At 34.5% G+C, this 14,191-nt stretch overlaps 1 protein-coding gene across 8 annotated transcripts in view; it reads right to left on the reverse strand.

Moving 5' to 3' along the window:
• Positions 1 to 14,191, reverse strand: part of SENP7 (SUMO specific peptidase 7) — a 171,803-nt gene that overhangs the window by 73,318 nt on the left and 84,294 nt on the right. For 6 of the 8 annotated variants that reach the window (XM_024759197.1, XM_024759200.1, XM_024759195.1 and 3 more), the window contains 2 exons: positions 12,739 to 12,936; positions 3,791 to 3,985 (listed from right to left, as the gene is read on the reverse strand). The exons of 1 other annotated variant lie outside the window; for it this stretch is intronic. In XM_024759197.1, the coding sequence (XP_024614965.1) occupies positions 3,791 to 3,985; positions 12,739 to 12,936 (393 nt within the window). The remainder of the gene's footprint in view (positions 1 to 3,790; positions 3,986 to 12,738; positions 12,937 to 14,191) is intronic. One more of the 8 variants, XM_024759201.1, reaches the window with a different exon arrangement.

The following is a 14,191-nucleotide window of genomic DNA, read 5'->3' on the forward strand; positions in this document are numbered from 1 at the left end:
CTGGGAAGATCGCACATGCCGCGAGGCAACTAAGCCTATGCCCCACAACAACAGAGCCTGTGCTCTAGAGCCCATGAGCCACAACTACTGAGCCCGTGTGCTGCAACTACTGAAGCCCACGCACCTAGAGCCCGTGCTCTGCAATAAGAGAAGCCACTACAATGAGAAACCCATGCCCAGCAACAAAGAGTAGACCCTGCTCGACACAACCAGAGAAAACCCACACACAGCAACAAAGACCCAATGCAGCCAAAAATAAATAAATAAATTTTAAAAATAAATTTATAAAAAAGGATAACTCCATTTATTATGGCATTGTTATACAGATAAAAAATGAAAAATATCCTAAATGTCCACCCATAAGGAAGTAAATATATGTAAAAGAAGATAAAATAGATCTCTATGTATGATGTAAAAAGTTATCAAATTAGATCTCTATGTATTGATAAAATAGATCTCTATGTATTGATGTAAAAAGTTATCAAATTAAAAGATAATAAGTGGTTTTCTCATTTACTCCTCCAGCATACTGTACTGCATCTGTAAGTTAAGTTATTATCTTAACTTACAGATGGGCTAAACTGAGGTACAGAGAAAGAGAAGTTAAGCAAATTGCCTGAGCTTCAATTCAAGTCTGTACTAAATAAGTTAATACAGGTATGGCATTTATCACAGTGTAATATCATAGTAAAGACTTAATAAATATTAATTAAAATTTGTTATAGGAATAGTATAAAGGTTAATAATTAAGTATCTATATGTTAAAATAATAAATTGGCATCTAGAAAAAGCAAATATGCTACTTCAAGGTGACCATTTTAATTTAAATTTCCTATTCACTTTTGGTGTTTTCTATTAATCCTTTATTTTTGGCATAAAACACAAGACTTTTTTTCCTATATAATTACATTCAGGGTGTCATTAAAGTTGGTAATAACAGCTCTGAACAATAAAGACAAGCTAAGGCTAAAGTAAGACTTTTAGCCTTCATATAACATTTTTTCATAGGTATCATCAAGGGCACAAGCATTGGGTTTTCAGAGGAAACCTCCTCAGTTTTCAGCCATAGCCCCCATTCTTCAACCCACCAACTTCTAGTTGCTACTTGACATTCTATCTTTGTAACAAAGTTGGCCACATTCTCTACAATAACAGAACAGTAACAATAATGTCACAACATCATGTTTCCTTCCGAGAAGATCTAATTTCTATTTACTCTTTCTGATTTTAACACAGGCAAACTAGGAGGAGGTTGGTTACAAGAGTCCCCTCCTCGAGCCTATCCTGTATTCATCCTGTATTTAGTTTTAATGGGGCATATCTACTGAAGTGATGATATGGCCATACTTAAAATTTATGGGCACTCTGGATTCTCCTCAAAATGAACTCATTTTAAGGGAAGAGAGAACTAGTTTGGTTTAAGGAGTACAGTACTCCTTAAACCACATGGTAATATTAGTATGGCTGTGGCAATTGTGACTACCATTTATTGGTTACCTATCAAGTTCTAGGCATTTTACATAGGTTATCTCCTTAAATCTGCACAATAATCCTATAAGGTGTGTATAATTATCCCTGTTTTAAAGATAGAATAGGTAACTTGCCCAAGGTAAGTCAGCATGTTGGCAGTACAGCTAAAATCTGAATCCAGGCGTCTGGCTCCAAAGTCTATGCCTATTCTAAATGCAAGAATCAAAGAAAGAAAATTACTACCAAGAGAATGAATTTCCAGGGTCCATATCAAATACCACCTGGAAATTTCCTTACTATTTGGAAAGGACCTTAGGAGACCTAGAGTTCTCACTGAATAGATTTTAGAAAGAGCCAGAAATTTTAGAGTTGTTACTAGTAAACCTTAGCCCCAGGTTGGTATAAAGCCTGAAAAGTATAGATTACAATTTGATAGTTTCACAGAATCCTCACAATAGTGCTATTTTTCATAACAGCATGAATGTGCACTGATGACATTTGAATTCCATGGGAACAGTACATAAGCGACTTTCTCTACAGAAAGTATCTTCAATAATAATTTTTTGTACGGTATTTTATTTTCATAAAGAATTCTCACAAGTGAGATTTTCAAATGATTATACAAAATTTTGTGAGGTTAGAAACATTATTCAAAATTATTTCTCTTGGGCTTCCCTGGTGGCGCAGTGGTTCAGAGTCTGCCTGCCAATGCAGGGGACAATGGGTTCGTGCCCCGGTCCGGGAAGAGCCCACAGGCCGCGGAGTAGCTGGGCCCATGAGCCATGGCCGCACTAAGGAAACCAAAGATCAAGGTTAAATGACATGAACATTAACCCAAGTGCACAAAATTCAATATGTATTGAGCTAAGCACTGGATATAAATGTAAATAAGATATGATCTCTCCTTAAGGAGCTCATGGTCTAGTACAGGAGGCAAATATAAACACTTATAGTGCAAAATGATAAATGCATTTCTACTATCTCTGATTCTACATTAAATTTATTAGTAACTGGATAATGCCACTGGAGCTCTTTTTTTTTCAGCAAATTCAGAAAAAGTATAAAGTTAAAATTGTCACTGAGAATTTACTAAGTAGAACCTAAGTGAAACACAAAATATTTTCCAAAAGGAGAAAAATTCATAAAATTTTTAAGTTCATAAGAAATAAACAGAGTTTATAAAAACAGAATGTGTTAGAAATTAAGAAATTTGTTATAGATATTTTAAAAGGCAACCATAAATACTCTTTAATGTAATTAGGCTTACAAGAGAAATACAAACCAGAAGTTACCTTTTGGTTGGGGGTAGAGGGACAATTAAGACTGGATCAATAATTTTTCACTCAGATCAAAACTATTTATTGGACTGGTGGAAAGCAGAAAATAAAATAGAGAAGTTCACGGTAAATGAAAGTTAAAAGATCTAGTACTATTTACTAACTGACATACCCTAGCTTTTTACTGCAAATTTTTTTCTTATTTACAGCCCCCAAATGAGCCTTTGCTAAAGCTTAAAACAAAAGCAACTGCTGATTTCCATTTCTCTTATTAGTACAGTAAGCCATGTTTGTTAACGGAATTCAGCTATCTCAGGCCATTTTTTGTGAAGAATGCATTCAGTCATACATTCAGCAGATATTTAATGGCCAGGTACAGTTCTAGAATATGAGTATACAAATAGTGAATAAGAAAAGATGGAGGGGGGCTTCCCTGGTGGCACAGTGGTTGAGAGTCCGCCTGCCGATGCAGGGGACGCGGGTTCGTGTCCTGGTCCAGGAAGATCCCACATGCCGCGAAGCGGCTGGGCCCGTGAGCCACGGCCACTGAACCTGCACGTCTGGAGCCTGTGCTCCGCAACGGGAGAGGCCACAACAGTGAGAGGCCCGCGTACCGCAAAAAGAAAAAAAAAAGAAAAGATGGATGTGGATGGACGGACGGACGGACAGATGGATGGATGGATAGAGAGACAGCCAGATGGATGAATAGGACAAAGAAGGAGAAGGAATAGACAGATGTCAGGAGAATGAATTTCAATTATACCAGACAAATAAACTGAAATAGGTAACTAAATTTTCATTAAGAGTCTGCCTCCATTTTCCCAAAACACAAGTAGAGTGACCGGTACTGTCTGAAACTGATTATTAGCTATGGACTGTTGGTTCCAATGGCCGTTCCAGCCACCAGGGGAGAAAAGTTATACTAGCCATCAGAGCACGGCTGCCTCTCATTTAGCAGTAACATATCTGTGGGGGAAGAATAGAGGAAGGCTCATGAGAATAAGTAAAATATTTATTTTGAGTAAAGTTATCACTAAACATACCTTTCAGATAAAAAGGAGCTCTTGTGAGGATTTAGATTTTGACAAGATTCTAGGCTGCCATCAGATGATGAAGAAAGCTGCTCTGAGTGCAAGTTGTCTGTATCACCCAAACTGGCCTCAGTTACAGGTGAGGTCTTTATGTATTTTCTTCCTAACTCCGTTCCCAGGACATTCGTCAATATAACTCTGGGTATCCTGTCATATAAAATAACAAACACTGTACTGTACTGAAATTTGCAGTAAAAAAAATTCTAGGAAGTTGAATTTTCAAGCATTTTCAACTCAGTACAAGTAAGCTATTAGAATTATACCACCCTGGAAATCAGCCCATAAAAACTCAAAATGTTGGATGAACACTCTTTTTTTTGTTTCTAGAAATACTTATATCTTATAAATTGGCATAGATTGGCATGCCACTATAATGGCTTAACTGTACTTAGCGGATGCTATTGGGGTTGCTTAAAATTTTAACCAGTTTTTCTAAAAAAATGCTTTTTCTTTTCCAGTAGTTATTAAAAACACAGATACTACAAACCAATTCAATAAATCTTTATTCTTCTCCTTCAACAGAAAGGTCCTTGGTAAATAACAATACTCATAATTGGTAAATGACAAATGCTAAATCCAATAAGGAAGACATCATTCAGATTGTATCTATGGTAATGATAGAGTCCTTAAGTGAAACAGCACATATACTGATGGTAATAAATACTCTATATAATAGCACCAGGGAAAAGGGTCAACAAAATAAATGTTTAGTGAAGTGTAATTTTTAACACTCCAAACTTTTTTAAAGTGGTGGTTTCATATCATCCTTAAACAGAAGAGGAGAGCCTAATCTTCTCCTGGTTAGCCAGTTGTTACTATAAACAACTGATGTTCTTTTCCACACTACAATGATGCCCTCAAGGCAACTATCTGTCCTGAATTGACTGGCCCAGGCCAAATTATTTTGTGATTTTTTTACTTCACATTAGTGTATTTTTTAAGTTTCCTATCTCCTCTTTATCAGATGTCCCCTTTGACTGTTACCCATATGTCACTTGAAGCACTTTATTGACCTTTTGTGAGAGACAATACATAACACCTAGAAAGGGCCAGAGTACTTTTGTCTAAGTAAAAAAAATGTGAGCTTCCCTGTACTTTGTTACATCTGCTGTAGTTCTCAGAGGTACTCTATTTTCACTACACAGAGGCACTGTGTTCTTTTCACTATGTTCCACATAACGTAGAATTTCAACTCATAGGAGAACTTTAAAATAACTTAGCCTTCTCTTTATTTTAAACATGAAGAACTCAAAGCTCAGAAAAGTTAAATGGTTGCCCAAGTATAAGCAACTCTTCCTGGAAGAAGGACCTGGGCCAATTATCTTTTGGTTCTTTTAATTTTATCCCATTACACTGCATCCTCAATACTAACCTGCCACAGCATCAAGATAACTGAGCTTTTCTGGAGATACTTCAGGAAACTTTAAAAATATCCATTTCCAGCACAACCTCCACAAAAAAATGTACTGGGTTGATTAACCAGTATATGATCTAAAAACAAGGCTAGCAGTAAATATAACTCTCTGAACTCAGAGTTTGAGTGAAGGAAGAAAGCAAAGAAAGTTAGCCATTTAGTACAACCACTAACTGTGGGGAGAGGAGGACAGATATTTTTCTATCTCCCCTCATGATTTAAATCTCTAAGAATCCTATTTATTATTGTCTGCTTTGTATATTTGATGTCTGACAGAACCCTTCTTAAAATCCTCGAGTTGAAGTAGGAATGAAGACAATACAGGACCAGTAAGGAGTCTCAAGATTTCTTCTGTCTGACCTCACACTAGGAATTGCTGTGAAATAAATCACTAAAGAAAACTCAACTACAGTTCTCAATGCTTTAGGGAAAATGCAGAAATATTAGAAGAAAGAATTTTATTGGGTAAGAACTATTTTTTTCCAAATAGTTTGGCACAATTAAAATTTTACTTACTTTTAAGAGATGAGAGAATCTGATATACTAGTTGATAGCTCATTTTAAGAGCAGATGATACACTCTTTTTATGGTCCCCTATCATTACTGAATTCTAAAATGTGGCTCATAATGAAAATAATCCAAGAACCGTAGTGTTTATAAAGAGAAAATTTGGGGCACAGAGGAAGAAATACCAAAGAAATATCAGCTATAATTTAGTACCTCTGTTCAAATGCCTGACTATAGTATGTTTAAATGTGTTTTTAATGTTGAGTCCCTAAAAAAAAAAAAAAGCTGTCTTTCCAAATATGAGAGAAAGAGTCCATAGAAGATTAGTCCTATAAAAAGTACTGAAGAGAATAATCAACAACAACAAAAAATACAAATATCAGCAAGGAAAAGGAAAAATTGTAAAGATTAGAATTAGCTTCTGAATAATAAATGATCATTCTATTCTTTTATGGTTTGTTTTGCTGCTAGATTTTGAAGGAAGAAAAAGCAGAGCTATGAAAAAAGAATCTTAGAGGATAAATGAGAATTTTTAAGCTAAACAAATAGCTGAAAGTCTTTCCTAGAAGAGAAAAATGTCAAAATTCACCCAAAAACCACTTGAAAAGATTATATACCAAACTGCAGTAGAACCCGCATCTCTAAAGCACAAGAGCCCTAGAGGGCCTCTGAAGCTATCAGAAGGTTCAGGGAACTATCTCAGCATGTCTACCATGATACACCCTTCAATTAGAAAGCATTCTACTACTATGTGAACAAATGCCACAAGAAAAAAATTTTTTAAATAAGTAGAATATTTAAAGGTTAATAAATTAGACATCACATAAAATATGTAATAAAGTCCAATACCTACTTATTAAAAAATTAAAGGTCAGAAGAATGAAAAGCAGTATGGCACAGAGGTTAAGACCAAGGACTCTGGAGTCAAACATAAGGTTGGGTTCTGAATTCAGCACCTAGTAACTATATAACCTTAGATAAGTTACTTACCATAATTTATACCTCTTATCTTCGATCTCCTCATCTCAAAGATAGGGAGAATTATAATATCTACCTCAAAAAATTATAAAGATTAGATGAAATAACAGATGTAAAGCAGTTTAGCACAAGTCCTGGCACACAGTAAATATACAATAAATAGAAGCTCACTTTAATTTTCCTATTATTGAAGTCTTGCTCAAACTTATAAATTATCTTTTCAATTAGTGCTTGATTGTCATAATTCATCATGCTCTGCAATCTTAATGAAAATATTTTATTAGAAAAGTATATAGTTAAATAGTTAGCAATGCCTACAGTACACCTAGCTCTTCATAACACTAACCATAGCCCAAACATCTTTCATCAGCTATTCTCAACTTATGTAATTTGTGTACCTTGAAGAAACAGAGAGCTCTGTATGAAAGCCTTACAGAAAAGAAATCTACAAAGTAATAACTAAGTTCATAATACCTAAACTGTCTTTTGGTGTACAACTTATAAATTAGCACTGCCATGGAAATTCTAGGGCTAGCCAGCATTTCAAAAGATTCTGAATTTTCACAAGAAATATATAAAGGTGTAGACTTCATCTCTCATACTATCGCAATATATAAGGAAGGACGGAAAAATGTCATTTCACACAGTCCATCCAATTTTTTCCCAAGTATGCAACTAGTATCAGTAAGTAAAACAGAATTTGTTTAACTTTACTTACTAATATTATGAAATCACACTTTAACATATAATATGTTAAACCAAAGGAGAAACAAATTTTGTAATGCAGTGAGATGAAACAGAAAGTATACCAGCCTGAGAAGTAATATCATTTATTGATTGTGTCTCTACATGGTTATTTTCTCTGGTTCTTAATTTTTTCAATCACAAATTGTGAGTTCCTCCCCCACATATTGGTAGCAAGGTAAATATAAGATTGAAATAATTTAATAAACGGGGAAAAACTTTGAAAAACTGATAAAAGCTAATAAGACATACTTGATGCTAAGAGCAAATTTTTAAAGAAATGGAACCCTTGTTGAAAGATAACAATTACATCTGGTAATAAAGCTATAAATAACAAGCAAAAAAATTACAATGCTAATTTAGTTTTTATTTTGTTGTAATTTAGATGAATGCTTTTCTAAAACTGTGCTATGTAACTTATTTTTTTCTTGATCAAAACATTTTCTTTTTTTTTTGTTAACAATGGTCATTTCTTTATTTAGGCTGCACCGGGTCTTTTTTAGGGTTCCTATAAATGTATTCTTATCCCAGATGATATAATTCAAAATATTACTTTCTAAATCAGTTTCTTAAGCTACAAAGAAAAAAAAATTTTAATTTTTGAATTACTTTCTTAAAGAGATCACAGATTTCCTAAGTTTGCTCTTTTCTTTTACTAAGCTATATTTTAAGTGAATATATTATCACTCAACTAAAACATTACTGGCTTAAAGAAGTCTTAAGGTTACAAGAATACCGGGGTGTCCAGAAAGTCTTACCACCACAATATCTGGAATATGTAATTTTCTAAAACTTCAAACATAAGCAAACTTAAGAAAAACATGAATAAATATAATTAAGCCATTTAGGGGAATTCCAAGAACCAGGAACTAACTTTTTTTTAACAGAATATAGTTACACTGTGTCAATATTTCTCTAATAATCTCTGGTGCCAATAGATGAAAACAGGAGAAGGATGCTTTACCGTCTCAAAAGTTTTGCACATGTCTCCCACTAGGCTCTTTCTTGCCTAATGTCCAAAGTTTATAAGGATCTGGAAATATTCTCCCAGGAAAATAGATATGAACCACATAAGGAGATAAAACCTACACTAAAATATGGTTTACTTGTTTAAAAAAATGTATGCATCCCACATACTGATAATTTGATATTTCTAAAACTATTGACCCTTTTCTTCATTATTTAACAAGATTGATTGGTATCATGTGTTTTCTGTTTTTCTTCTCAACTTTATCCGGAAATTAAAAGGCTAAACTATCTTCATTAAAAGGCAACTTACTTAGATCACTACCTTTAGATCCTAGAACGCACATAAAATTTCTAAAAAATGCCACTTCTTTTCTGTACAGCTGAAACTAACACAACATTATAAATCAACTATACTCCAATATAAAATTTAAAAGTTTAAATTAAAAAATAAAAACAAGTAAATAAAATTTTTAAGAAGTAAAAAAATGACATTTATGGGAATGAATGAGTAATTTTGGTTTACTCAATATTTAAACTTTAAGTTAAAAACTAAAAATACGGCTTCCCTGGTGGCACAGTGGTTGAGAGTCTGCCTGCCGATGCAGGGGACATGGGTTCATGCCCCGGTCCGCGAAGTTCCCACATGCCACGGAGCGGCTGGGCCCATGAGCCATGGCCGCTGAGCCTGCGGGTCCGGAGCCTGTGCTCCGCAACGGGAGAGGCCACAACAGTGAGAGGCCCGCGTACCGCAAAAAATAAATAAATAAATAAATTTTTCTCTCTTTCATCTTTCTGAAATAATGAAATCCTACCTAAGTAAAATGACAATAAGACAAACAGCATTATGTAAAAGTCTCAGTCTCCTAGTCTAGATAGCAAGCCCCACAAAGAAAACATCTAACTAAAGCTATACCCTAAACAGTTCTCCAATTTTCTTATTTGAACCTTGTGATACCTCTTCTCCTGATTGTCCCCAAAATTACAGAGCAGATAATTGGTTCTGATGGAGGAAAAGACATTTCAATCAAGGAGACTGAAGATGTAACTCTGCTGAGAAGCAATCTCTTTCTTATAGTCAGCAAACATGTATTGAGCGTTTAGTATGTGCCCAGTACTGTGCAAGGAAAAATAATAAAATGTAGGGTCCCTGCCCTCATGAAGCTTATTGTCTGGGAAGCAGAGAAACTAAAAATCACAGTATAGTGTGATGAGTGCTATGATACAGGAACAGGCTGCTTAGCAAGACAAAGAAAGGGATCAAATGCAGATGTGGCAGGTGGAATCAAAGAAGAAATGAGCTCAATGTTAAATATAATGAGCTCAATATAAGTCAGTAAAGGGGAAAAGGAGAATTGTTCCCAAGAAAAGAGAAAAAGCATGAGCTCAGAGGAATAAAACAGCATTATACATTCAGTGAACTACCAGTAGTTTCCTAAATCTAAAGCACAGCATAAATATGGAAGAGTGGACATACACAAAGCTAGAGATAGTCAAAGGTGAAATCATCATGGACCTTGTATGCCAAGGTAAGGAATTTGAACTTTATCCTAAACTTTATGTGGAGCCACAGAAAGATGTTAAACTGGAGAGTGACAAGTAACATCTGCCTTTTAGAATGAATACTTCAGCAACAATACAGAGAAATAACCTAGAAGAAAAAGACTATGCTCAGGAAGCCCAATCAAATTACGATCCTAATAATAAAGGCACAAAGTTATCAGGGCCTGAACTGAGGCAGTGGCAATAAAGATGAAGAAAAGATCATTTCAAGACAGATTTAGGAGGTACAAATAACTAGACATGATAAATGATTGGATACAAAGGATAAGGAAAAAAGAGGAGCCAGGACAATTTCCAAGTTCTAATTTGAAGAACTAAGTGTAAAGAGGAGTCATATATTCAGACAGGGAGGAGATACAGAGATAGGAACAAGTCTGAGAACAAAGACGATGCATCCACTTTGGAACAAGTTAAATTTAGGACACCTAGAGCTGAGGGAAAAAGTCTGGACTAACTAGTAGTTCATCCCAGTAAGTGAACAGAACAACACACACACAGTAAAAACCAAATTAGAATCTTATTGGGACTCTTCACATTATATTTAAATTTCATGGACACATAATCTAGCTGCTAACAACTTGTGAGAAAAACTATTCCAAGAGAATGAAACATTACACTTTTCCAATCATGCTGATCTAATTGAAAAAAGGACAGATATGGGATGAGGGGACAGATGTCACTTGGAAGAGAGCTAAAGCTTCTTTTCAAGAGAATCAAAGGGATTGGAAGGGTCATTCCTTTAGCCCCCTTTATTTAGGTCTAGCAGCACAGTAAGGGAATAGCTCACCTGTACTAAGGAGGAAAAACACCGGACTCCAGGACAATGAGAGCAAACTGCTTCATAAATTACTGAAGCTAAGTTGTTTGACTCTAAGATTTTGGGTGCTTTAGAAAGTTAAATTTACATCAGATATGATCTAGTATGGAAATTCCTGTTACATAGCTTTTTATGTTTTTGCCTTTTTTAAAAGAAGTGTCCTTGGTGAAAAGGGAACCCTCCTCTGCACTGTTGGTGGCAATGTAAATTGATACAACCACTATGGAGAACAGTATGGAGGTTCCTTAAAAAGCTAAAAATAGAACTACCATATGACGCAGCAATCCCACTACTGAGCATTTACCCTGAGAAAACCGTAATTCAAAAAGACACGTGCACCCCAATGTTCACTGCAGCACTATTTACAGTAGCCAGGACATGAAAGCAACCTAAATGTCCATCGATAGATGAATGGATAAAGAAGATTTGGCACATATATACAATGGAATATCACTCAGCCATAAAAAGAAATGAAGTTATTTGTAGTGAGGTGGATGGACCTAGAGTCTGTCATACAGAGTGAAGTAAGTCAGAAAGAGAAAAACAAATACCATATGCTAATGCATATATATGGAGTCCAAAAATAAATGGTACTGATGAACCTAGTGTCAGGACAGGAATAAAGAAGTAGACATAGAGAATGGTCTTGAGGACACGGGGAAAGGGAAGGGTAAGCTGGGACGAAGTGAGAGAAGCATCAACATATACACACTACCAAATGTAAAATAGATAGCTAGTGTGAAGCAGCCACACAACACAGGGAGATCAGCTCGGTGCTTTGTGACCACCTAGAGGGGTGGGATAAGGAGGGTGGGAGGGAGACGCAAGAGGGAGAGCATATGGGGATCTATGTATGCATATGGCTGATTCACTTTGTTGTACAACAGAAACTAACACAGCATTGTGAAGCAATTACACTCCAATAAAGATGTATTAAAAAAAAGTGTCCTTTTTAAAAATACAATTAATGCATAATACTATGTTCAGATGTTTTGACAGAGTTCTTTAATATTTAAAATAATTTTGCTGAAAGTTAACAGGTTTTCACTGGATCTTGGCTTAAAGCACTTACAAATCGTTATCAGATTACAGACCAAATAACCAAAGCACCATCTAGCTAATGACAGGATATTCTAATTGAAAGCAAAATACCTCCCCTAAAAAATACTCATTTAAGGGTTAAAACCGTAAGTGGAAATACATTAAAAATATTATTAATATGTTACAGATGACAAATTCCCAGAGCTAATTCCTAATTTTTAGCCCCAAACTTCATATATAATTCTTTTAAAAAATATAGAACAAAACATGTTAGTTTTCAAAATTAAACCACATATTTATTATCAAAAATCTGGGAGTAATATTTCAAAATTATCTCCTTTTTTAAAAAAAATGCATGTAAAATACAAGGAAGCTCACAAAGTCAAAAGTAGTAAGGACCCAGGTTAAATAATATTTAAAAGGCATGTTAAAGATGCAGAAAATTAAAAAGATCTACATATAGACAGATATACATACCTGTTTTATTTTCTGCATCTTTAACACATCTTTCAAAAAATATTTAATCTAGGTCCTTACCCATCTATATATATCTAGTTCTTCATTTTATATCATATGTGAATCTCTAAAAATATGTACATGTGAATCAAATTATTAAGCTAAATGCACTAAGAATACTTGTTTTTAAAAATAATTCTAAAAAAAAAAAATATAATAATTCTATGTCAATCTAATGAAATGAAGAATCATTAACTTTGTAAATTAAATTGTCAACTTTAAGATTTGAGGGAGTCACACCTGTATATGCAGATTTTCTTAGAGATCATTTCCAACAATCTTATTTTGAAGACTATTGGACTTAAATTATTTCAACTGCGGTAAGTTGAACAAAATCAATACTGAACAACATACCTTTCAGATAAATTAAGGCTTTGGTGAAGAGGTTCTAATTTTTGACATGTCTCTAGGCTGTCAACAGATGTCGAAGGCAATGAGTCTGATTGCACCTTGCTGGCATCACATAAATTAGCATCATTTTTAGGTAGGGTCTTTCTGAATTTTCGTCCTAAATCCGTCCATAGGACATTCGTCAACATAACTTTGAGTTGCCTGTTACACACATAAATAATTAATACATACAGTACTAAACATTATATAATACATGAATTCATCACAAATTATAACAAATGAAAACTTCCAGGAATTCTAAATTCAGTTCTTCAAGAAATTAACCAGAGTAGTAAATATCATAAGTAAAAAATATGCCTAATCATTCTCAAATATACATGAAAAACTAAAGCACATGTCACTTAAATTGGGACTTTCTTCAGAATTCTATCTAGTATACTACATCTGTGGTCACACACACGTACAGCTGTTGGATTGCTGGTAACTAATCTGTGCTTGGTCACACTACAAGTGGAACAACAACACACATCTGCACATCATGTCACAGAGGCAACCACTTTCTGCACTAAAAATGTATTTTTGTTTTAGTATTTGATTTGGAAAACATAATTAAAACTAAGGATAACAGTACAACATCTATAATCTTAACCCTACATAGTCTTAAGATACATTTAATTTTACCTTATTTCTAAAAATATGTCAACTTAAAAAACTTACTGTACCTACACCAATTTCAAAAGTAAAACTGATAAATCCAAACACTTCCAGCTCTGCCTCATTACATTTTGCCCATTACTCATTCAACATATCTATGTGCTGATAATACCTGAAGAACTGTGTTCAGTTCTAGAACCATGAAATATAGTTTCTTCAGGACTGTGAACAGGCTACCAAGTAGATGTGAGACAATGTCAAATGAGGAATGGCTGGAAGAATTGGAAATGTGTGATCACAAGAGTGTCTATTCTATTCCCTAGTACCAGTTTTAGGCACTGTTTGTTTAACAAATGTTAATAATATTAAGAAACAGAAAGCAAAATGTTCATGTATTTTTAATATAAAACAGAGCTCAAAGAAATCACTTGTTTGCCGCAGCCACTTGGGGCTGTATCTTCAGATCATCTGGAAGAAGCGGGATAGAAGTCTTCAGAGGAACCTCTATAGAACGCACTGAAACTCCAAATACTCTAAGTTTATAGATTTTAGAATTATCATTAAAGAATAAAGAGATGAGTGAAATTTCTATGAATGAATAATAATTCATTCTTCGTTCAACAAATACTTACCAAATACCTTCTAGCAAAACAACTGTACTAGTAGAATCTGGAGATTCAGCAACAAACGAAAGAGTTACAGTTCCTGCCTTCATGGAGCTTACATTCCAAAGAAGAATTACCCGATTAGTTATTTAATTACAGCTGTGATGAGCAATATGAACAGAAAATACAGGTGCTGC

Source organism: Neophocaena asiaeorientalis, unplaced genomic scaffold (genome assembly GCF_003031525.2).
Source record: "Neophocaena asiaeorientalis asiaeorientalis breed wild unplaced genomic scaffold, Neophocaena_asiaeorientalis_V1.1 scaffold197, whole genome shotgun sequence".
NCBI lineage: Eukaryota > Metazoa > Chordata > Mammalia > Artiodactyla > Phocoenidae > Neophocaena > Neophocaena asiaeorientalis.